Raw genomic sequence first — 25,215 nt, forward strand, 5'->3', positions numbered from 1 at the left:
AGTCATATAAATTCCACCTAATGGAAATGTCATGGTTCCTCTGTATTTCTCAGCATAAATAAGCCTACTGATCTTTTCCATCTGGTCAGATAGGCTGTACAGGCTACAGTGAAGAATATTAGGCTATTAAGCCCATTTAGAGGATACCAATGCAAAAATGAAAAGGAAGAGCAAACTGTAACTTCTCTTTAGCATATAGAAATAGCTTTTGTTGATAACTGAACTACTGTAGGAGTACTCTGTAGCATAGACTATGCAGACTATAGGAAGTCCACGGAGACACGCGCGTCAGAGCTGTCAGTCAACTTTAAGGGCAGATATAAAAGCGAGTGATCCCCGTCAACGGGACTGCACCTGTTGATCGACACGCTCTTAACGCTTCTCACAAAAGTAATTACGATGCCAATTACTGCTGGGTCGTAAAATAGGCCTATCAAAGGTTCGGAGTGCGGATGCAAGCCTGTAATTGCTGCTCGGAAACCCGCATGCGTTCAATTGTGTGAGGAGAGCGCATCTCCAGAGGCACACCGAGACTCCGCGCCGGATCTTTCCTGCACTGAGACTCTGTATCTGAAAACTGGGAATTAACATACAGTAGGTGTGCCACTTTTCCTCACATTCGAGATGCGCAAATGGTATGTTATTTTACTTTAGCATATAACTAAAGGTCAGTACTATAACGCAAATTTGTGAGCTATGAGAAATAAATATTTAGTTTGTTGGCTTTAATTTAGAGGCGTGTTCGTGGTGATATGTTCCAAAAGACTTTTCTATAACTGCACAGTTTATTTCTAATTTTATCGCAGGGTTCAAGGGCTGCATTTCTTTTTGAGACACTAATCAAGATACAGTTAATATAATTTTTATCTTTTTTGTTTAATCCTTAACATTGTTGGTTGTTTAACTATCAAAATGTATCTGATAGCACAATGTTGCTGCCACTATTTCAGCATGTAGCTTATCCTTCTTGGCAGAAGGGATACAGCCGTGTTAGCAGTTCTTTTATAATTTAACAAATTCTGCTGAGCAGGTGATCAATTAGGCTATTTGACATATATATTTTTCCTGATATAGCTATTCTATTCACTTATTATTAGAATCAGTGTGTGAATCAAATCTGTCGTCGTAGGTTCAGCGCATAACCAGCTGCATGGTCGCCTTTAGATGTGAGACGTCATTATCTGAGTGATTTCTGCGAGGACATTTCAGACTTTAATTGCCGTGACGTTTTTATTAAACATGCTGTCAAATCAGAAGGACCATATAGAAACAACAGCCGAGATTAAAGCTGACATAAGAAATAACCACACATTTAAAAATTATTCGGTAAATTAAATAAGCTTTATCCTATTTGTCCAGCCCAATATCACAAATCACACATTTGCCTCAAGGGGCTTTACAATATGTACAGCATACATAGGCCTATACAACACCCAAGAGAAGAGAAGTAAGTAAAAAAGGTGTTTATGCTGTAACAATTAAACATTTTAGTATGGTTTTAATTCTGTTATACTTTGAGACATGACTTATGTCCAGTGCCTCTATGTTGGTAACTTCAGGAATTTGGATTAATTGCCATCTGGAAAATGGTGATGTGGGGCATTTTGAGTGAATCTGAAGCAGAAATCTTTCCTCTGATATTTCTTTTTAGCAGTTACTGTATTAAAAAAGTGATTTTTACTTTGTTTCATCTGATCCACACTTTTCAGGGAGATCAAAATATTGTGTAACCAGAACCTCCAAAAAGGGTTTTTACTAAATCAAAATGTGTTGCTGCTGGGTGCATTCATCACCCCACCATGTGTCAATATTGTTCTATGTTGTCATGCAGTTATATTGTCATATGTCCTTTACATTTCCTCAACTAGGCCTACATATGCACATGCAGTGTGTCATGTGTGGGTAGATAATACTCTGGTGTATGGATATAGTCCAGAGCAGCTCTGAATCACACAGCAGTATTTTCTTTAATATTCTTTGTAAAAAAAAAAAAAAAAAGCTGATGTAATAAGCCTGACTCACAGTGACATACCTACTTTGTGTGTGAATTGTATTACAGCAAAACAACCCACTCATTTAAGACTTACAACAAAATATATGTGGTAGTTTTTAAATTTAGTTAAGTCAAGGGAAACTTTACATTATTGTTCTAAATGGAAGTTACTGTCAGCACAGTGATTTTCCCTTTGGTGCTACACAGGACAGGGACAAGAATTATAATTGGACAGTGGAACTTGCTCATTCAACTGCACAAGTTTTCTGCATTTACTCAGGAATATAAAAAAAGAGAAAGTTTCCATTGAAGTGAATTAATTGACACAAATTGTATAAACGTGTCCGCATGTCTGTCCATTCAGCATATTCTTGGCTTGATAAAGCTGAATCGTTTACTGTGCCTGTTGTTGAACCATGATTTCACCCCCCAGGTTAACAACAGCCATTTGGGATGGAGGGCACAGGCAGCAACTGGGTAGCTGAGCTCACCCCCCCGTGTACAATACGTGAGGTGAACGGGAGCGACACCGGTCAAGTCTTCGAGGTGGCACTGCAGAACGGCTCCTCCAAGCGCAGCCCCCAGTTTGTGGGCGTAGAGCTGCTGCAGTCCTTCAAGCTGCTCATCATTCCCTGCTACACTCTGGTGGCCCTGGTGGGCGTCTTTGGAAACTACCTGCTCCTCTATGTCATTTGCCGCACCCGCAAAATGTACAATGTCACCAACTTTTTTATTGGAAACCTGGCCTTCTCTGACATGCTGATGTGTGCTACATGTGTTCCCTTCACACTGGCCTATGCCTTCAACCCACATGGCTGGGTCTTCGGCAGCTTCATGTGCTACCTGGTGTACCTCATCCAGCCTGTGACGGTGTACGTGTCGGTCTTCACTCTCACAGCCATTGGTGTTGACAGGTAAATCATAATGAGTTGCCACTGTGAGGACTCAGGACAGATAAATAAATCTCCTGGGGACTTCCGATAAACCTTATTTACATGCATAGTGCATTTCACTGACATATCCTACAGTATAATGCCTCATCAGATGAGTGGAATGTTTTCAGCTTTGGCATTTATTCAAACCTGCCAGAAGCCTAAATTCTGCTTTGTCTGTGGTACTTGCAGTGGCAGAGCTGAATTGGATTTGATTTTAATAAAAAAAATGTTTTTTAATGTTTTGCCAGAAACTGTCATTTTGGTGTTGACTGCATTTTGACTGAGGTTATTTTTGAAGCTGCATTATTTGTGGCAGCTGTGCTTTCATTTGCATGTTGATTGATGTTGGCAAGTTATGCTGAATGCTGGTCTTCTCCTGCAGTTAACTCGTGTTTGGCATGATAGATAGATCTAATCTAATAGGCTATCTTCTTATCTGCTCCTTTTTAGATACTATGCCACAGTTCATCCTCTGAAAAAGCGCATCTCAGTCTTGGCCTGCACCTACCTTCTGTCTGGAATCTGGCTGCTGTCCTGCAGTCTAGTGGCTCCAGCTGTGGCTCACACCTACCACGTGGAGTTTGAGAATGAGGGCTTCACCATCTGCGAGGAGTTCTGGATGGGCCAAGAGAGGGAGCGTCTGGCTTACGCGTACAGCACTCTCTTTATCACCTACGTCCTGCCTCTGTCAGCGCTCTGCATCTCATATCTGTGCATCTCTGTCAAACTGCGGAACTGTGTCGTACCTGGCCACCACACCCAGAGCCAGGCGGAGGCTCAGCGCATGCGCAAACGCAAGACCTTCCGGCTGGTGAGCCTGGTGGTGGCAGCCTTTGGCGTCTGCTGGATGCCCATCAGTGTGTTCAACGTGCTGCGTGACATTGACATCGACTTGATTGATAAGCGGTACTTTCTGCTCATTCAGCTGCTCTGTCACCTGTGTGCAATGAGCTCATCCTGCTGTAACCCTTTCCTCTATGCCTGGCTGCACGACCGTTTCCGCGCTGAGCTCCGCAAAATGTTCACATGCCGCCGTCGCATCGGCATCTCGGCCAACAACTGCGCCACAGCCAGTGTGGTTTTGTGAAGTTCCTGTTTAGGCTACTGTTAATCCTTGCTTCTTTGGCACTAGCGTATCCTCATCCCATTCTGGTAATATTTGGTAATGCAGAATTAGATAGTTATAAATTGGTAGGATTCCTAAGTCTGTATGGTGTTCTAGCTTTCATTTAAGGTTGCCACGTTATTTGCTCCATAATTCAGTAGCACAGTGTCAAAAATGTTGCCATGTAGTTTCCAAATACTCACAAAAGAGTACTCCACCAATTTGGCATTGCACTCCTTTAAGATTGTCGGACTCACGGCGGATAGTTTGAAAAGAAAAAAAGAATCAACATCACATCAGCAAAACCAGATTTGTCACCTTTTTTATTCCACACACTCTTCTTCCTTGTCAAAACCAGCTTCCTACATACACAATGCATGAAGAGATGTAACTTGAGGCAATTTGTCTGATTTTAAGTGGCTACTTCTGGAGGTTTCATACAGGTTTTTTCACATTATGCAGTAGAATTCTGCAAGACCTGTAAACAGACTTTGATGTGTAAAATTGTTGGGGTTCTCTTTTAAGTCTGAACACAGTAAGTTGTCTCAATACTTAATTACTTCCTCTGCCATTGTGTGGCTCTCAGCAAGGAGCCAGAGCATTGTTAATTAAGGCACAAAACTAACATATAAACTTATATGTACAAATATATACTTTCATTTTATGTAATTTGCCAAAACAGCTGGGCGCTGTAATGTTAAGCAACAATTACTCAAGCAGCAGTAAATTATGAATTTGTTGGTGGCTATTTTCAGCTGTGGATATGGTGTTAAACAACAGTGCCCCTTTCATCATAATGAGGGAAGATGTCAGTCAGTGCAACGGTGAATCTCATTGATGAGTTTTTGAATAGGAAAACAATGAGGGTCTGTGCACAGAGGAGCAAGCTGTATCTGGCTTTAGATACTCAATACTTGTTAGTTGGATTAATTCATTGTTGGTTTTGTCATTGCATGTGATTTGTTGACCTGACAAACATACAGTTCAGTCCTATTGCTTTGAGGTTCGAACATTTGTAAAACAGCCTCTTGTAATTGCCATGAAAAAAAATGAAAGGTTCAGTGTGTAAGTTTTAGTGGCATTTAGTGGTGAGGGTTGCAAATTGCAACCAGAGGCTTTGTGCTCCTGATGGAAACGGCAAAATTTGAAAAAAAAAATCCTTAATTTTCTTGAGGTGGTTTTTGCCTTTGTCGAAAAACAGTTAATCGGCTGTTTCCGCTGTCGGCATCTTGCTGGATATTCCCATAATGTGTGGAGACATGGCTGGTAGCAAATTGTACGCTTGAAGCACATATGCCTGAGGACCTCTCTCCATTTTTCTAAGATCAAGGGAACTCGCCCCTGGTTTATTCACTCCGAACCAACTGATGGAAACGCACATATTTCGCATTTACTTTTTAGCGACATTTCAAAAATCCACTTAAAATTCGCATGACAATTAGATGGAAACGTACTGCTTTTAAGTTGGAATGTGGAACCAACGTGGACGCTAATAAAAAGACGTGTTGGATTAGCGTTGTCAGTTTATACATCTAGTTTATACATGCACAGCAAATTAACAGTTATAACCATATTACAAATTATGTGTATGTAAAATATGTATGCAATACGCGATTTTGCACAAATCAAAGTTCTGTATACTTCTTTACGTCCCATGTACACTTTATTACTCTTTTTGTAATAAAGATTTAAGGAGCTACTGTAGAAACATCGCAGCGCAACATGGTGACATCCATGTAAGAGGACCCACGGTTTAAGTAGATAAAAATGGCTCATTCTAAGTTAATAAAAACATAACGTTCGTTATGCAAGGTCTTTATACACCACTGAAAACTTAGTTATGCAGATTATATTGCATTTCTGTGAATAGATCCTCCTAAATATTACACACTGAACCTTTAAAGAAGGATTTGCAAACTTACTATTAAAATTATTACCCTTAGCCTGAAATGCAGCTGTACAATAAAATATGCTTTGGATGTTTCCATGGTAACATGCGTTTCTTATTCTTGTTGGTTTATTATATAGATATATTATGTGAGTAACAAATTTACTAAACTTAAAACAGCTGGAAGTAGGCAAACACACCTGATTAAGACATCAGATGAAGCAATTAAACATATTTCATTTACAAATATAGGTTATAGTTCCTTAAAACCATGGATAAAATAATTGCAGATACAAACAATGGTGAATTAATTAGTGTCTTTATTTCCAATAACACCATATGTTGCTCAGCATCACTTCTTGCAGAGGTTTTTACATCAACTGTAGTTATTTTCACGTCAGACAAACACTTGATAAATCAGGATGCACATTCTCTGACCTCTTGCTCCAGAAAAAGAAGAGAGGAAGCCATCAACCCTCCATCCAGCAAATCAGACATAAAAGTCATGAAAAAGGTTTTGAAGGCACAGGTCTGTACAGTCTGAAACTTAATATTGCTATCACTTCTGCCAAGACATAAAATATAAAGGCTTAGACGCAGGGTTCATTTAATAGTTAAAATACAAAGACAAGGCTGGTTGCTTATTAAGGATGCTGAGTCTATTGTTCCTCTGATGATTAGTTTTGGATTATCTATTGATTTTTATTACACAACATAAACATCACAGTGATTGAAAACTCACATTGTTATTATTAGTTTGTACTGTACTTTTACTTGCATAATATTTCAAACTATGTGCACAGGCTACATTGCAACCACATGAAATAAAATAATTGCTGTGCAATTCAAACATATATACAGTACATAGTAGCTGCTTGCTTTTATTTATTGCTGGTTTTCGAAATAACGCCTCTTTGGAGCAAAAAATTAGGCACAATATCTATTAAAGGCCTGGACAACCATCTGACATTCGACTGTGGTGAGTAAAAGGGGGAGGAATGTTATTGTCTGGTTTAAAAAATACATGACAGCCAAAATCATCAACAAAGAAAATAATAACATAAGACTTAAGTGGTGAGGGAAAAGTCAATGTGCACTTAAAAACAATCAATGTTAACCATGACTCAGCTTGTGAGGTCATAATTTATAGTTATAACCTGCAGAAATGCCGTGCAAGTGAATTCATCAATGTATTGCAAATATATTTATATGGAGAGAAATATTACATTCTTGCCTCATCAAAGTGGTGCATGAATACAGAATGGTTGTATAAGGTTATGTGTATGATCAATCATCGCACCGCAGTTACACAAAACCCAGTTCAAAGAGGAAACAAATATATATAGTAGGTTTAAAAAAAAAACATCATCATTAGTATATTAAATAAAGCTCAATCAAGTTTCAATCAAGTGAGGTACATAAATCAAAACATTGAAAATATTGCCAAGTTTTTAAAGAAAATACCAGTACCATAGTGTTAAAATAAGTACATTCATTTGCTTATATAAAAAAGGTACTTGCTTGTTATTAAGTTATCACCAAATGTTACAACTTCAGAGACAATTTTGCAGCATTCTCAAACAAATTTTGACTCTGGAACTAAAAAAAAAGTGCATATGCTCCAAGACTTTCACAGAGGTCGTTCCTCTCAGTACACAGTAACAAACACACCCAACATACATAACTGGGTCCTTAAGTGGGACTCTCTTCCTCCAGCAGCCAATACCTGCCTTACACTGGCTTGGCAGAGTTAAGAGACTGCAGGATTGTGGGTTTCTCGTCTATGACGCGGACCAGCAGGTTGTCTATGTACTCTTCAAGCTCAACGATCTTAGCGTCCTTCTTGGACAGGTCAGCTTGCTGCTTCACCACCATTGTGATCAACTCTTCCTGTGTCAGCTGAGTGTAAGGTCCACTTTGCACCGAGTCTGTCACCTGAGGAAAAGTGAGGACAAGTGAATAAAATATGTGTTCTAATTAAAACGTATTGATTGATTTAATTAAGCATTTGTCGCTTGAAACAAAACATTGTAGAAGGCTTTTTTTATAGATGCAGTGTTACATTTGTTACCCTATTTGCACTACAAAACATATTTTAAATAAATAATAACCAAATAATTTAAATATTTTTTATTAAAATTTTTTAAATTGCTTGGTTTTTGACAACTGTGCAAAACTCCATCTGCGGAGTGGAAAAAGAAGATAAGAGGATCATTTGATAATATTTTTTTGTCAAACTATTTCTAAGGTCAAAAATGAACCTTCAAGCTCAATATTTAACAATATTTTCAGAGTGACTGCTACAAGAATTCACTTTCACTTTGAAGAATTTAATTTCAACCCCAGGAAAATTTCTGAGGATTAACAAAAAAAAGGTTGATTTGTAAATATGAATAATGTAGATTATGTTAAACGGTGTGAAAAGATGTTTTATGTAATGTGACCCAGAATTCCTCCTGCAAGAAAATCCAATTAACTTGCTGTGTCAACAAATCTGTTTCTGTTTTGGTCCCAGTGTGTAAACATGACAGTACCTGAATCTTCCCCGGTGTGCTGTCACAGACCTTTATCTCTTTCACAGCAGGGGTGCTGTTGGGATGCTGGCTCTCAACGGAGCTCATGGGCTTCACAGGATGAGGCCTGTAAATACAGTGCATACATTATTATAAAGCCCTCAAAAACATTACTGCAAGTAAGCACAACAATATGTACAGAACTTTACAGGAAATAATAAAAATATATGATAAGCAGGAGAAAATATGATACAATTTAATCTAGTGTTGTGCAAATCATTCCACCATGACCCAAGTGCAATATTCAGAATCAAACTCCAAATGAGTTTACTCAAACAGTAAATCAAAGCACCTTATCTGCCTCCCCATACCACAGCAGCAACCAGAGGCCATATGCAAAGCCTAGATAAGCAGTCAACAAATGCATACTTTGTAAGTAGCATGTTCAATCTCACCTGCGTGGAGTTACGGCTAGCCCACCTCCATTGCTACTCTGAGCACTTAGAGGCATAACCTCAGAGGGTGAGACCCACGCTCGCAAAAGTGTCTTTCCCCCAGACAAATCTCCTGCCTCAAATGCTGGTTCCTCCATAACTACCTGCAGAGGCTCTGAGGAGGTCGAGGCAGAAGTTACAGAAAAAGGTTCAGCTCCAAATGGATCTTGTCCTCCATAAAAATAGCTTGGTGTTTTCAAATCAGCTTGAAGCTTCGGTGTGATAGGCTCATTCATGACATCTCTTGCGGAGAGGCTTTGCTTAGCTGTGAGTATGGTTTTTTCTTCTTTATATGGGTGTTCTTGTCGAGACTTGGAAGTCTTATTATCCGAGTGAGTAGTGGATGAAAGAATCCGTTTTTGTTTCGGTAAATTCCTTCTTTGGAAATCAGGACTGACTTGGTTAGAATCTTCATCTTTTTGCCTGTACTCGCTGCGTTTGTTTAAATAACTGCCATTAAAACTAGCAAATGGATCTGTTGGTTTCTCTTGACCAAAGTATTTATCAAAATCATCTGCCATCACTTCCTGATCTTCTAGTTTCTGCTCTTTCCGTACACTGCTGGTAAAAAGGTCATCTACTTCTGGGCTCTGCTTCAGCTGTGCCCATGGGTCTTTGGAAAGCAGCTCAGTACTGGGGAATGGGTCAAAATCTGCAAAGTTCTCCACTGTCTTCCTGACATTTTTGTCCACGCTGCTCATACTGGATGTTTGGATGTTACTGATTGAATTTTTGTTTGAGACTACTGGTGTTACAGCAGAATCTTCTTGCTTTACTGGCTCTCTGTCACTAACCCTCTGTCTGGGTTTGGCTGTGGGTGCCTCTTTGTTCACAATGACTTGCACTTTTTGTTGATCATTTGGTGGTGTTGTAATATGCCAATCCATTCGGCTAGATGGTCTGGGTGCATGTGTTCCTGCAGGTGATGGGAGACTTTCTCTGCTTGAAGCGTCAGATTCTACACGTCCTGGTACTGCAGATGGAGTAGGCCTCATGAGAGATTGGTGAGCGATATTCTGCCTCTCTCTTTGACTGGAATCCACTACTGATCGGAGTGGTGGAGGTGAGACTGATTTAGGTGGAGGAGAGACTGATTTAGGGGGAGGTGGAGGAGAGACTGATTTAGGGGGAGGGGCGACTGACTTAGGGGGAGGGGGAGGGGCAACTGATTTAGGGGGAGGGGCGACTGATTTAGGGGGAGCTGGGGCTGCTACTTTTTTTGTTGACATAGGTTTGGTCTCCTGAGGTTGTGTTGGATAATGTCTCATAGCAGGACTCTCCTGCGGGAGGGATGACTTTTGACCAGGTTCATGCTCCTCTGGGCCATCCACACTTATCTCTTGACCCAAAAATTCAGATGGAGTGGTCCTGTTTCTCTGATTGACCTCAGCGATTATGTGGTCCCATCGAGTCTGCCCTTGCACTCCGTGTCTCTTCTGAGGAAATAGAGTTTCATAGTCAGGAAGCGGTAGAGAGATGCTTTTGCCTTGCTGCGATCCATCTACCTCTACATATGCAGGGTTTCTGATCTGTCTGACTGTCTCATGTACTGGATGTGAAGGTGGAATGGGGGCTCTTCTCTTCTTATCCGCCATGGTGGGTGAAGATCCAACAGAGGACAAATTCTCTATGCTGTCACAAGGGGAACCAGACAGGTTTTGACTTATGTTTGGTGGAGTCAGGGATGAGTGGAGGTTGGAGAAAGTATCAGGGGACTCAGATGGGACACTAGAGAGGGTGGACTCAGAGGTGGCTTGGGAAGGACATGGCTGACTTGGGGTTTGGCAGTCAGCGGGTTCAGACTCCAGAGATTGAGGCAATCTGCCAAGAAGTGAAAACAAAGGCCTACAGGTCAGTGTGACCATCACGTTACCTGAAGTAATTTCCACCAATGTACAACCCGTCACCAATGCAACTAACATCTCACATGTCAACAAAAATACCCATCTACAGTGACACAATTTAGCCCTTTGACAGTTCAATATTTACTTTACTTTCAACTGCTTTCCTAAATCTGCACCAGACATCGTTGCCATTACATACAACAAAATCACTTGTTCATGAAATGGTCCATTGTTCAATGTCAGTGGCACACCTCCAAACAAAACTTCTGATATTCATGTGTGTTTCTATTTTTAGCGGTGACTTGTGCCCCATTTTTTCTGCTTTAAGATTATACCACTTGGATTATATTAGGTAGTCCAGCATGGCATCAAAATGTAACATCACAACTAAATAACACAAACAACTTAAAATCTAATTTCTAGCTGCTGTCTAGCAAAGCAACCATTCTAGAAACAAGGACTACTGTAATGTCACTGACAATAGCAAGCATAAGCACCTTACCATTTTGATTCAAATATAAAATGCTCCACTCCAATCCAATCCACAAACTATAAAAAATAAAAATAAAATAAAAATCTAAACCACTCAAGACGTCCCCACAAAGAAGTACTGAACTGTGGCTCCGTCACTCCTTATGAGCTCTGTTCAGTCCACAACCTGCTCACCAACACAAGCCACACCCAGATTACCCAGAGACCAAACAGGTCAAACAAGTCAGCCATCAGCCATCCATTCAAAGTTTTCAGTAATTCAAGACAGTCACAAGGTTGAATCAACAGAACAGAACAGAAACAGGACGAAAAGTTGTGAAATTGACAGATGGGGTGTAGGATGAAACTTAGCAGTTGTGTTTTGATTCTCTTAAATAACATTCCTAACTTATCTGCCTCTTACGTGTACATGGGTAACAAACAAGAGGAAAAAAAAAAAAGAAATTAGTGTGGCCTTTTCTTTTGGGTAAATAAAATGCACATACCACCAAAAAGGCAACACTTGTGCCGTTTCACTTGCAGGCCTATTGAGAGCACTATTCAAATTCCAGCCCAGCAACTCTAAGTATAGCATGACTACAAGCAACCAATAACATCCCCAGTGTCATCACACTGACATGATCGTAACAGTATTACATAACATTAGTGCAGAGTAACTTGTTGAGAGTATGTAATACAAACAAACATGAAGGCCTACCTGGGTTTGACTGCAGACACTTTAGCAGTGCGGTTGAGGAAGCCCAAAGCAGAGGAGGTTTGTAGGTTGTGGCTGGATTTCTGATGATCAGCTGGGCTTTCATTAGTGCTAACTTTAGGATCCAAACTTAAGGGAACGTCGTCAAACGGGTTGGTGGAGTGGTGGGAGACGGGTTGATCTTGATCTCTTGAGTTACTGCGGGGGGCTGGGATGGGCAGCTCCTCTTTAGGATGTTGCTGTAACTCCTCTTTTTTCTCCTCTTTCTTTTTGATCATCCCAAACAGAGACGACAGCCTGTCGCTCATGGAGGCCTCCTCCTGTCGTTTCTGATCCTCCGCTCTGCGACGCTCCTCCTCGAGCCTCTGGGTTTCTGCTGCTTCCAGCATCCTGCGTTCTTCTTCTTGCTTTCTCCTCTCTCTCTCCTCCTCCTCCATCTGTTTCTTCCTCCTTGCTTCATCCTCAAGGAAGCGCCTCTTCCTCTCCTGTTCCTCTTGACATCTGCGCTCCTCTTCCTCCTTCAGTCTCTTGGCCTCTACTGTGTATTTCTCCTCTTCCTCCAGCCTCTTGGCCTCTGCTATGCGCCTTTCTTCAGCCTGCCTTCTCTCCTCCTCCTCTTGGTGGCGTTGTTGCGCCAGTCTTGCCTTGTCTGTAGACTCATGGCTGAAGGAGGGGACAGGTACACTTATAATGGAATTTGCAGAGATATCAGAGGTGTGTTTGCGGACGTCCTCTACAGATCCTTGGCCTGAGCTGTTCAGACTGAGAGTAGAACCACTCTTGGACTCCTCCTCTGTGTACACGTGGCTGCCGTTGATGCACAGGTTGTTCAGATCACTGTTACTCTGCTTGGCCTTCGCTCCCAGTAGTGAGAAAGGACCCTGCGACACCTTGCTGTCAGAGCTGCCTGTTCGCTTGTGTCCCAGGAATTTAAATTTCTTTTTAACTGTGGGAGGACAGAGAGTGAAGCATGTTGTCATTGTTGACATGCAAAACACCATTATTTAACTTGCACTGTGCAGCAGAGGAAAGGCAGAACTGTCAACACACAGAGTACAGAAAGATATAGCTACCTTCAGGAGAGTCTACATTGAGGCCAGATGAGCGGCTGCCACTGAGAGATGAATTCTTCTCGGGATTCCCAAGTGTAGACATGGACTGTGAGATGTTACGCTGCAAGTTTGATTTGGGAGCAAAGAGGCTTTTGAGCTTAGATTTCTTTTTCTCTCCTGGTAACTGATTGAGTGACTGTGCATCAGCCTCTGTCTCACTGTCTGTGAGGACCTGGCTGACAGAGGGAACAATAGCTGAGGCAGAGTCAGAGAAGCCATCCTTTTTCTTCCCACGGACTTTGTCCTTCAGCTTAGAGATGCGCGAGCGCGGTTTGTCCTGCATAGAAAGGTCAAACATGCTAGCAGACATGTTGTTTCTCATAAATTGGACATCTAGCAGCACCTCCCCTCGCGGCTTGTCCTCTTTTCCAGACTTGTCCACCAGCTTGAACCAACTGCAAACGAAAAATGCAAAATGAATCAAATTAAAAGTTAATGATGTCATTTTTGAAACCTGACAGGGATATCCTGGCAGGTTTTTTTAGGGTTCTCTCATCAGCTAATTTAGACCCCTTTAAGACTTAGATACAAGAAAGAAACATGGCAATACAGGCAGACATTTCCACTTGAACTCAGTACATTTAGTCCCGTTTCAGATAATAAGACAGAATATGACAAATCAGTGCATTGATATGACGTGATTCTAAAAACTGTATAAAACAAGTAGACTTGTACAAAAACTAGCTGAATTAATTGAATTCCAAGTGCAACAATGGTTATTAACCGTTTCTAAAGATTTTATTATGTAAAGTTATTATTAAATGAAAATGAATAATGATTCATTACTGATGAATTGTTTTATTCATTAACGAAGCAGAAATGTCACTTTTCTGCATTTTTAATTTATTTTGAGCTTTGCCTGATTTACCATGATTTCAGAACATGATAGTAGAAGTTAATTAAATAGGATAGACCCATTGGGATGGGATATGTGATGAACATGTGATTTTGACAATAGATTAATTAATTAATTAATTAATAACAATGATAATTATTTGATTAGCTGCAGGCTTATTTAGTCCACTGAAACATGGATTAAATGGAAAATTAAACAGCAACAATTTTGATAAACTGCTTCATCATCCAAGCAAAATGCAAAACTTTCTTTGGTTTCAGCTTCTCCAATGATAGGACTGGTTGCTTTTGGCACTTCTACAATATATAATCATCATTTAAACGTCTTTGGGTATTGTTGCTCGGACAAAAGAAGCTATTTGAAGACGTCATCAATTATAGCCATACACTGCACATTTAAGTCTGAATCCAAATAAATGTTATGTTCAACTGCTGTGTAATATTAGTGTTTACAAACCAAGAGAGCCGTTCCACCAAACCATGTTTTGGTCATTAGGTTACTCTTTTACACAGTAATTTGATGTAGGGCTGGCCCAGCAAAACTGCCACGTAAACAAAACGTATGGGCTCACTTAAGGTGGGATTAAATGCTAGTTGAATATAAAAAACACTCGACATACTGTAAATAAATCCCCTGGCTCTTAATAGCGCCGACTTCAATTCTGTTGGTGTTGGTCTGCTGTGTCTTGTTAGACTTGGGACTCATAGGTGTCATTAACTAGTGTACAGCTTGTTCCAGTTCCTGTTAGGAGCACAGTGTCAACCACAGATAAAGTCTGACAGCTTTGTTCCGGCTCCCCACCTCATGTCCTCTCTGTTGCACAGTACCAGCACTTATTGTCTACAAGGGAAAGGCAGGAGTGTTCTGGAGAGCCTTTTCTAAAGCCATGCCAAAACAAGCAATTAGTGCCATTACATACAGACGCTTCCTGCTTGTATAATTAAAGCCTTGCTATTATTAGTTGTACCAATACTGTGGCAGAAGTGTCCATTATGGCCTTTCCCCTTGTAAACAATGTTGTTAAACAGCAGAGACTTTTTTTTTTTGGTCACAATTTGTGGCACACATTTTTTCATACCGAGTTATCATTACTGACAAAAAGAAATTCGAAGTGCACAACATGAAAATAAAGTCATTCCAGTAATGCAATACAAAACTCTACACACTAGGGCTCCTCGATTATTTTGGTCAACACTGACATCCCGATTATTTAGCACAATTACTCACTGACTTAGGAAAGATTATGTATTTACTGAAATTTTAAAACTGAATGTTTCATTTTTAAAAACAGTTTCTTAAACCAATTGTCAGTAAAGATGGTATAAATAATATGTAGGCTAATTTGTTAAGCTATGAGTAGATGAGAAGTCTACTAGCTGCTAGGCTAATTTGTGCAGTGTAAAATGCCGTAGCCTTAAGCTAATAATGTTGACTAACAAGTTATAGCAGTTATAAGGGGCACACTGGATTTATAACACAAGATAAAATAAGAGCATCCTTGTGAAACGGAATGCAGCACAATAATCATTTTATCTCAACGACCTTGTTTTCATAATCGTTGGAAGCCAAAATTGCTACACCTACAGAAATATCACAGTGCCAGTCAACTTTGTCTTCTGCATTTGGCCAAAAGTTCTCATTCACATCACACCATATGTCCTATCCTGCAGTATAACTGGAAAAGACTATTTTTTCATGTCTGATTCATCCCTGCCATTCCTCTGCAAATATGTCCAGACATGCACATGGTGTACATCTGATCATGCGACGGTGGTGATAAACTTTCCACCCACATGAGGGAAATATTTCCTCTATGAAGGTTGACTTATGGAAATAAAGTGCAAAAAAAAGTGACTCCATGCTGGGATGGGCTTTAAAACACTCAGAGACTAAAAGAGAAAGTTAAAACATCGCCCCAATAAATAACACGGTGGTCTGGATTGTGCCTCACTTGCCTACCTTTCCTCACCTGCCACAAGTCTTTCTTTAGAGGTCACCAAGGAATGACAACAGGTGCTAAATGTTGTATGTCCCAATTAGAAGTTTATGCATTTAAAAAAAAAAGATAGTTTTAGATGTAGCAGAATGTAACAATACAGTGAATTTGTATTATGTTTGGTTTTGAACATAAATATAAAAAAACAAAACAGTATGTAAAATGGGGTGTAAATACACAGAGCTTTGGTGGTGGTTGAATTCCGTCCACGTTGACTTCGGTTGTGCTAATGTGTGACAAGTTTTGCAAAAGTGAAGTCAGTACTGAGAAACATTTTCACAACTGTAAAAATGGTAAAGTAAAAGTCGCTGTGTGATTTCCTCTTTAATCAGTTTGCAGAATAAGATTAAGGTTCAATATAACCTTGTAAGTTTTAGTGAAGATACTGTATCTGTCACTGAATTTAAATATAAAGTGTGGTGTGCCACAAACCAGGCAGTTATCTGCAGTTCATGTTCCTGGTGCAGCATTCACTTTTGTGTCATGTACTGTAGCAGACATGCAGACAGGCTCTTTGGAGGATAACAAGCATAGGAGTGAACCAACATTCCTCAAACACTTTCAAACATGCAGGGAGTTGCTCTATGTGATGCAATGAAAGCTACACTCAGCCTAATTCAAACAATCTTGCTTACCCTCCCTAAAGTGAGCATGCCAAGTTAAACAAAAGCTCACTAAGTCTCAGCACAAGGACAGAGAGATCACACTTTCTCGAGCCAATAAAAAAAAAACAAATGGTTCTTCTTGTCTACATCAATTACAGCAGGGAATGCACTTTTTATTTGACGGTACAGAGATTGTTATTAACAGACTGACGGGGTGTACGGTTTGTATAGAGCCATGCCCGATGCATGCTCTAACTGATCCTGTTGGACTGGTTTCTGCAGTTAACTATCAACGGCACTCTTCTCGACTCATGTCTAATGATTAACAGGAGAGCCTGTATTATCATACCAGCCAACGCCAGAATGGCCAATAAAATAAAGGGGTGTTAATATCGATAGATTCCTGCATTATATTGGTTTAACACTCACGGATACCAGTTGCATTTCAATGGTTTTCAAGGATCAACTGGGAATTACATCGGATTAAATAACAAATATCTGCATAAAGCCACTGCAAGATTAGAAGATCAGATTTAGTTTGAATTCTCTGAAGGTGGATCTCATGTGTGGTGAATATTTTTTGTGCCACTGCTCTACCCTTTGTTTACAAAATAAATACTGTGGCTCAAGTGTCAAAGCAAAAACTGTAGGAACTAGTCCAATATTGCAACTCAATATCTAGAACAGAAACAACAAGCGGATTGACGGAAAATTAATCTGCAAATATTTTGACAACAGATTGATAGATATTTTATAAAAAAGGTAGATATTTTATAAAATGTTTTAGATTGTGAGAATCTGCTGCTTTTTGTCATTGTATGTGTTATAGTATATGCATTTAAAACAAATGTTTAATATTCCCTTCACACCCAATAGCCACCTAAATGTAAAAGACAACTTATATAAAACTTTTCATTTTAATTTAAATAGTCACCTACTTATTTATCTTAATGGCTGATGATTTGTGACAGTAAATGACTCCTATCCTAATACCAACTCCAATACATTGCACTATAAACTAATTTAATCTCAAATACACTCAACTACATGAGGCAAACAGCAGAGCTCCCTTTCAGCAGAGTCGTCAATGTCGCACCCTGTATCAGCACAACAGGCAAGCAGGATAGTAATCTAACACCACACGCTTCAAGTGACAGCATCACCCCATACCCAGCCTGCGTGTTGGGCCTTGAAGGAAATAGAGTGAGGGAGCCAAGCGGGGACAAAGAAGGAGCTCAGCCTTTTTAAAGTGCAACGAATGAACTTTGCCATTAAACTGTAAAAACTTACTGAGCAAACACGATAATGTTTCAGATACAGTGATGGTACAATAATCAAGTGAATGAGGTCAATCTAACACTCCAGCCCTTGGTTGAGTGATTACTGAGAACTCACAGCTACTTGGAAAGGTCCACCATTGTGGTATACGGCTGAGTCTATATTAAGCCATATTTATTTTTAAAATCTATTTTACAAAGAGGGTGTGTTCGTGTATCTATATATTCCATTCAACACTAACGCAGTGTTTTATTTTGATGCCTGTTACACCCATGTTACACCCATGCAACGTGATGTCATCCTGACTCACAAAAAATATCTGGGTGTGTGCAGACATACTGCATGCTAGTTAATAGCCCTGAAGAATGCACAGGATTAACAGCACCAATGTGAGAAAATTATTTCCAGTTGGGCCTCAATCACAAAGCTGGCAGCGACACAGTTGGCTTCACACCAATTTATGAAGTAAAAGTGTCAGCTGCACGTTAGGGTTGGTCAAACGGAGAGGGAGAAGGCTTAGAATTAGAATTATCTTGGACTGTTTTCCCAACATCTCCACAGTTTCTGCTTCTCCTCTCAAACACTGATAAGAGGATAGAGGGTCCGTCACAATGTTAATGTTTAAAGGCCCCTGTTAAGAAGCATACACCCAAAATGTATGATTAAAAGACTGCATAATGTTTTTGTGTTTATACTTGTCTCTGAAACCTGATTAGATGGACAAAACTCCTGATGGCCAATGTAATGTAGAGTAAACTCAAGGGTTGACGGATACCTTACTGCTAGGTTTCACAGTTTATGCATACATGATTAACTCAATAATTTTTACTAACTCGGCAACAAAAATCTAAAGCAGGTTTAATTTTTTTAATTTGTGTGTGAAAGGGTTAGAGCTACAATGTGCCAAATTTAAACAAAGATGGCTTTTAGTCAAAATCCAAATCTGTTGGACTGCTATGTTAGTAAAAATCATTATCTAATTAGGTGTTTGTTGAAAGCACTGCGATATTCCAACAACATTGGGGTGAGTTTAGCAGTAAGTGAGATGCTCTGCTCCTTTAAAGTCCGCTTAGCAATTATAAATAATCCATAAAACACGGTCAAATGAGTTTTACAGAAAAGGCTACAATATCAGCCTTGGCTCAAATAATTTAGGAGCAAAAAAATTCTAAATTAATATAAATAAAACCTGGGGATGTTGCAGGGTGTAAACCAACCTAATGTTTGATTACCTTCCTATTTATTTGTAGATTGCAGTTTGACCATGCTTTTAAGCTGTGTGTGGTGTTGCCTGAAGTCAAATTTCCTTTTAGTAATATGTGTTATTGGGCTTATTGTGTGAATGGACTACTTTCATTCTGTAAAGTTTTCAAGGACTTACTGGTGTGATGCTGCTACTGTAAATTACTGGAATAAAAAGGTAAACTTGGAGAAGACTAGTGGCTGTCTGAACTATTACAAACAACTTCTGTGAGTGAGTTGGAAAAAGGTTTGGCCCGCAGAAATGGTGGTCACTTACTCTGTCTTTTTGTGAGAGTTGTTGTCATGCAGTTCCAGTAAGTTCACCACAGCTTGACCCAAGAACTTGTCGAGGCCCACCTGAGCGCGGTGCATTACTATGACATACAGTGTGCAGCGTTCAGCGTTGCCCGGGTGGAAGAGCGGCAGGTCAAACGAAGCCTCTTCTTTCCACACTGGAGCGACACATTTCTCAGCCACAGTGGTGGAAAACTTGTCTTTGGCCACCTGGATGATGGCATAGGCGTCGTTGGTGCCATTCTTGCCTTTGACACGCAGGCTCCGAGCTTGATGCACCGTTACCTGGACACTCGTAGGGAACCATTGCTGGCTCTGGTCGGCCAGAGACATCGCGAAAGTCCGTTAAGCTTTACCAAAAGTTAATCCGAATTTTGTTATTAAGTATCTTACTACGCCGGGTGCTTAATTAACCTTTTCCTGAGCTGTGTTTTTTCACCTTCGGCGTCCTCTGCGCCAGGAGGTTTAGGTTACCTAGCTTGACTTCAGTTCAGGAAGCTCAGGTTGATGTCGCAATACTTCTCCAACCTCTTCGTTACGCTATGTCAGGGCCTCCGGTAACACTTGAGTTAACTCCCGGTTAACCAACTTAACGCCAGTGTAACCTTCACTGCGCTGCGACTAATAGCTAATTCCTTTAAGAGGATTTCATGAGCACAGTTTCCTTGCTTTGCCTCCCCTTAGATATATTGTTCACTTCCCTGATGTTATGAGTTCCCACCCATACTCTATATATTGCTGCCTGATTGGCTAATATTTCTGCCAGTTTTTAATGCCCGTCAGAGATTGGACAGTGGAGGAGGAGGGCGTTCAGACGTCGTTGACCGTTAAGTAGCATTGTCAACTGATCAGGAATCAGTTTACTCTCGCAAAAGTCATTAAAGAAAGACAACAATAACACTGGACTGAGACCAGTTTTGCAAATTTACCACCTAAAGTATTGAGACAGAAATGTATAGACTGTCACTGCTGGAAAATATATTATAAAGGGCAAACAAGATACAGATGTGCAAATGTAAAAATTTTGCCTTGAACGGTGAATGTTCTGACCCTCCAAAAATTTGGAGGAACAGTATGTTCAGATTATGACTGATGAAACACACGAATGAGCTAAATCATCCAGAAAACGCAGGATGCAATCACATCTTTTATTTCTCACTGCCATCTTAGTATCTTCAACTTGATGTGTCCACCAGGCCTCCATCAAGACGCAGTATCCCTAATAGTTGATCATTAATGGGGCGTAAAGTTGTGAACAAAATATTTCATAACACCCCATTTTCATGGGTCTTTGCAGGCTTGTGTAATATAGAAAGTACACGTCAAAGACTAAATATAAGTGGAGAGGGCTTGGACATTCAGCACAACTTAACATGCAGTTAATGCAGTAAATTATTTGCAATTGACAGTTGCTTCCTTCTTCGGCACAAGGCATTTTTACACACATTAGGAAAAAAATCCATTAGAAATTAATTATTATGATTTTTCAGTAAGTGTATTTCAATAAACATTTGATTTGGCAACATCGTAGTTACTGATACAAAGGCAAAGTCAAATTTAGACCTTGGTAACTCGTGGCCAAGTAAGAAGTTGTGCACTGATGACAGTATCTACACCAGATGCATAAAATCCCTGAACATTTGAACATTGAAATTCAAATTGAATGATGAAAAAAAACAAGTCTATCTTTATGTTTATATTTTTCCCCATGAGTGGTTAAGTTACGGTCACATGGAATAGATGGTAATTTTCATGTTTTACTTTGTGAATACATCCTACTCGGAGCTGGTCCAAAAGCTCATACTACTCAAAGAATATATAATAGTATTCACAACATACTGACCATATTAAAACACCTAAGAGTAACAATATACAGTATGTGAATATCTGGATTTCATGAAAACTTCCTCACACAGAACAATGTAAAAAAGCAGTGACGATGAGCTGCTTAGAAATACTATTTCCCGTTTATGTAATTTCCTGAATTGTAAGTAGTATCAACCTGTCCAAAAAAACAGAAGTACATTTTCGGTCTTTGTAAGTTCAATGTGAAGGCAACATTCTGATTGGATTTATTCAAAAAGCTTATGATCTGCATGCAGAGAAGGTTTTGTTTCATGTTCCTTATATGTGCGAACACCTCTAAAATTCTAGTGGCAAAGTCAGCCTGGGTTGGATAAGTTTTCCATTGCAAAACCTGTGCGATCTTCCTGATTTGAAACACAAATTTTAATCTCTGACAATGACTGACAAGTTTCTCTACCATCCAGGAGGGGCAGTCCTTCAGTTCCCGGGTAGCAGTGAAAATTGAACCAAGTGACTGGCTGAGAGAAAGCCAATTATGATTTCCCCCCTGATTTTTTCTTCCTGGATGTCTTAGGTAAGTGGAGCTCTGTCAGTGCTGTTAGGAGTACATAGAAATAAAAATAAAACATTTTCATCATATATCCAAAAGTCTCGCTTAGCTTTTTTTAATTCACTCAGAGATTCTGTACAGCCACATTCATGCAATTACTCTCCTATTTTATGTGCATACACACACTCACACACACACTCACACACACACACACACAAACACAAACTTACACAGAACACACAAAAGCATACATAAGCACAAGCAAACAGTTACTTGAAGCCAACAAAAGGGTGAAAGGTTGTCCACAGATTAAATGCATATATCTGTATGTATGTATGGAAATGGATCATCTTGCATTCCATTTCATGATATAGTTGAAATGCATAGAAAAGTCACAACAGTAAAGCTTTCATTAGACATCCAAAATCAACATGATATGCCAATTTCAGAGCTATCTTGTACATTTTCCGTGAAATCAATAAAAGAAATTAGTATCTTATGATTGAAAATGACATTTAAAAAAAACCTGCCTTATAATTTTTTACCATTTCACAGCGAACTCTTACAATGCTACGAAGGCAAAAGTACCAGTTTAGCGTCCTGGATGCCTTCATGATTTTATGTCTTAAATTATATAATTATTGTAATCAAGAGACCATTAAAACATAACCCAATCATTTAAGAGCCCATTAAGGTCATGCATAGAAGTTCACATAAGTATGGGTTACACTGTGGTTTCACTTTTCCACAAACCACTTTTCATTCCAACGGAGCTCTGGGATTGGTCTGTGCCACTCATGTCCTGCTCCAGCTCGAGCACTGAGTTTTTGAGGGTGCCATTTGGGGCAGCGGCCCCTGGCACAGTGGTGGTGACACTGTTCAAAGGGTAGGAGCAGCGCTTAGTGTCTCGCTCTGCAGCAGCTGCCAGTTTCAAATTGTCTCTGCTGGCGCAACGTCTCTGAGCACTGTGCATGGCCGCTCTGCTGGCCATAGAAGGCAGAAGGGGGAAGGGTTTGCGGCTCCCGCTACTGCCCCCATCACTACCCTCAGAGGGGCTAGTTGCCACTGACTCTCCAATGCGCTTCCCATTGGTAAGCGGGCTGGCCTGGTTCTCTGAAAGGCTGTGGTGGATGCTGCCATTCTCACTCGTGGCCTGTTTGTAAACTGCATGCGAAGAGCTGAAGTGCTCTAAACCATTGGGTCCTAAAGCTCCCAGGCTGCCCCCTCCTGCAGCAGTCCTTAGAGCTTTGAGACGATAGTGACCTCTGCCGTCACCCCGATGGTGATACTGGCTGCTTCCTTGTTTAGTTCTGCTACTCACTTTCCTTCTCTGTGGATGCACTGGGGCTGCAGAGTTAATGGTGGGCAGAATATTGTTCGTTGGCTTGGTGATGTTGTCCGTACTGGTGCTAGTGTTGTTGCCCACAGCGGCACGTGAAGTGTTGTTTGGATTGTCTTGTGCCACCTGCAGCAGGTTGGTGAGCTTGCAGGGTCCAGGGCCCACACTGCTGATTCCACTTGGTGTGGAAGATGACCGAACTGATGAGGAGTTATGAGAGTCACCAGGTGGATGGCAGTTGATGAAAAGTTGTGATCCCTGCTCAGAGGTCTGCACTCCATTTCCGGTAGTGCAGGTGTGTGTGTAAGTAGACATGGTATGAGAGCGGCGATAGCCTAGGCAACATGCCAGCCATGAGGCCTGCACATCTAGACGCCGGAAGCAGTGGTGCACCACCAGAAATACCCCCAAAACTGTGGCAGCCATCCCATAGAGACAGCTAAACAACAAGCTAGTGTGCCCCGTCAGCCACATTGCCATGGCTCCACAGCACCACAGAACCACAAACAGGAAGTGAGTTGCCACAAGCACCAAGAACTGTGTCTTCAACGAATACTGGTCCTCTGGCACCACAACTGGGTTTATAGGACCCACCACTGAGTCTGTTGAGAGAAGGCTTGTGCTTCCTGCCAGCGCAGGCTGGCTCTCAGTCACGGGAGAGGACAGGGTGGTTCCTGTGCATTCTTTAGCCACACGATACTTCAGGCGAAGCACAGTGCACAGGAAATAGATCCAGGTCACCAACACCACTAGACCAGCAGGGACAAAGAAAGACCCGAGACTGGGGCGCCAAACCAGCCAGCAGCTGCAAGAGGCAGAAAAAAAGTCTGAAGGGTCAATGCAAAACAAGGACATGTCTGTGTATTCAACGTATCACACATTATTCACTTCAGCACCAAACACAACAACACGATGTCAAGAGCCAAATGGCTCAAGGATAAAAAGTACTTACTAAGGGCTGTTGTCTCCGTAGTTGTTGACATTGACAGCTGCAGTGATCCCACAAATGATAAGAGGAACTCCACCAGCTATCAAATAGAACCTTGAATAACAGAAAAAAACATATCAAACACAAGTTCCCAGCTGCAGTTTTAGAAATAAAGAGCAGTTCTTGTTTGTGCCACAGGATGCTGTATGACCTTTGGCTGCTGCAATGTTTTTAAAGTGTGCATGTCGGTGTCATTTTCCTTTTTGTGTTTTTATGTCTCTCTGGCTATGTCTATAATCTGAACAGAGCTCTGTGATCCTTCACGCTCTTAGTGGGCAGAGTGTTACAAAGGTCAGTATTGGGCTCCAGAAGTCTGTGATTTAATGTGGCCTGATCTCATGTGGCTGAGTGGGCAAAAAAGGGGTGGCCAGTGAGGTCAGTGTATGATCACAGCTTCAGGATCACAGGGGCAGGGGGAGGAGAAATAGAAGGCAATATATGGAAAGACAGTGGACCCCCTAAATCACCCTGCTCAGATTTATGACGACCCCCCTCTGCTTTTGTTATGCTGGTGTCACACATTCCCCCCTCCCCCACTCTGAGTTCATATAGGCTTATAGCTTTTTTGTGCCTTACAGCAATACTCTGTTATGTCCCTCCAAGGTTTCCTTAAGAACAGAGGGGCTTTAGTTGTTGGGCACAATGATCCACTTTGATGGTGCACAGTCTGGGTGGCCATGCACAAGAACTCCTACATGAACCGTATTGACAGCAAACAACAATTTCACGGGACAGAAAGTGGGTAAAAGGGAGTTGTGGCTTGCTCACTGACCTGAGCATAGGTCGCTGAGTAGGTGGGGCAGGAGATTCTCCCTCCGGCTGCCGGGGCATTCTCCACACAGCCTCTTTGTAGATGACCCTGGCACTGACTCCAATCCACAGCAGGGTTGACAGCGAGGAGTAGTGAAGGGCAATGCCCACCTGTCACATGTTACAGTCAGATAAGACAACAAGCTTACACGCCACTAATCACAATAAGGAGACTGTGTAAATTAAGGACTTACTGCTTGACAAACCACTGGGTAGCTGGTCAAGCTTATGCCTCCTGCGTAGATGGCTGTTGTCATGGCGATGTGGAAGCAGGTATTCAGTAACGTGTGCCAGCTCTTTCTTGATATGTGAATAGAACTGTAGGGGCACAGAGCAAAATAATGAGGAGATGGAACAAATGACAAATAGCAGCGAGGAAAT

The 25,215-nt window shown here is 40.9% G+C and overlaps 3 protein-coding genes across 4 annotated transcripts in view; 1 reads left to right on the forward strand and 2 right to left on the reverse strand.

Moving 5' to 3' along the window:
* The first annotated feature begins 349 nt into the window (after positions 1–349).
* On the forward strand, positions 350–6,230 carry prlhr2a (prolactin releasing hormone receptor 2a). The gene is made up of 3 exons (XM_038703017.1): positions 350–594; positions 2,427–2,907; positions 3,379–6,230. Exons 2-3 carry the CDS (start codon positions 2,447–2,449, stop codon positions 4,013–4,015), a joined length of 1,098 nt encoding a protein of 365 aa, XP_038558945.1. The 5' UTR covers positions 350–594; positions 2,427–2,446; the 3' UTR covers positions 4,016–6,230.
* Positions 6,224–20,044, reverse strand: rab11fip1a (RAB11 family interacting protein 1 (class I) a). Of its 2 annotated transcripts, XM_038703015.1 has the most exons (6): positions 19,325–20,044; positions 13,032–13,465; positions 11,962–12,904; positions 8,890–10,749; positions 8,456–8,561; positions 6,224–7,856 (listed from the first exon to the last, which is right to left on the reverse strand). In XM_038703015.1, exons 1-6 carry the CDS (start codon positions 19,672–19,674, stop codon positions 7,653–7,655), a joined length of 3,897 nt encoding a protein of 1,298 aa, XP_038558943.1. In that variant the 5' UTR covers positions 19,675–20,044; the 3' UTR covers positions 6,224–7,652. The 2 variants fall into 2 exon arrangements, with proteins under 2 accessions (XP_038558943.1, XP_038558944.1); XM_038703016.1 differs by lacking the exon at positions 8,890–10,749 and having other exon boundaries at positions 19,325–20,038.
* Positions 20,045–21,796: 1,752 nt separating this feature from the next.
* The window catches only part of adgra2 (adhesion G protein-coupled receptor A2), a 37,654-nt gene continuing 34,235 nt past the window's right edge, over positions 21,797–25,215 (reverse strand). Inside the window, exons 16-19 of the mRNA XM_038702739.1 lie at positions 25,029–25,152; positions 24,797–24,945; positions 23,989–24,078; positions 21,797–23,841 (exon numbers count right to left, since the gene is read on the reverse strand). Of these exons, the coding sequence (XP_038558667.1) occupies positions 22,422–23,841; positions 23,989–24,078; positions 24,797–24,945; positions 25,029–25,152 (1,783 nt within the window). The 3' untranslated portion in view covers positions 21,797–22,421. The remainder of the gene's footprint in view (positions 23,842–23,988; positions 24,079–24,796; positions 24,946–25,028; positions 25,153–25,215) is intronic.

Source organism: Micropterus salmoides, unplaced genomic scaffold (genome assembly GCF_014851395.1).
Source record: "Micropterus salmoides isolate LMB-PRFRI ecotype aquatic unplaced genomic scaffold, ASM1485139v1 Ms_hic_scaffold_7, whole genome shotgun sequence".
NCBI classification, from domain to species: domain Eukaryota; kingdom Metazoa; phylum Chordata; class Actinopteri; order Centrarchiformes; family Centrarchidae; genus Micropterus; species Micropterus salmoides.

Excerpts from the sequence above, each read along its gene's own strand:
- prlhr2a (XM_038703017.1), top strand. The coding sequence starts at position 2,447 with ATGGAGGGCACAGGCAGCAACTGGGTAGCTGAGCTCACCCCCCCGTGT. Across the intron at positions 2,908-3,378 it reads ACAGCCATTGGTGTTGACAG|ATACTATGCCACAGTTCATC; the intron begins GTAAATCATAAT and ends GCTCCTTTTTAG.
- rab11fip1a (XM_038703015.1), bottom strand. The coding sequence starts at position 19,674 with ATGTCTCTGGCCGACCAGAGCCAGCAATGGTTCCCTACGAGTGTCCAG. Across the intron at positions 10,750-11,961 it reads GTGTCTGCAGTCAAACCCAG|ATTGCCTCAATCTCTGGAGT; the intron begins GTAGGCCTTCAT and ends ACTTCTTGGCAG. Across the intron at positions 7,857-8,455 it reads GCACACCGGGGAAGATTCAG|GTGACAGACTCGGTGCAAAG; the intron begins GTACTGTCATGT and ends ACTTTTCCTCAG.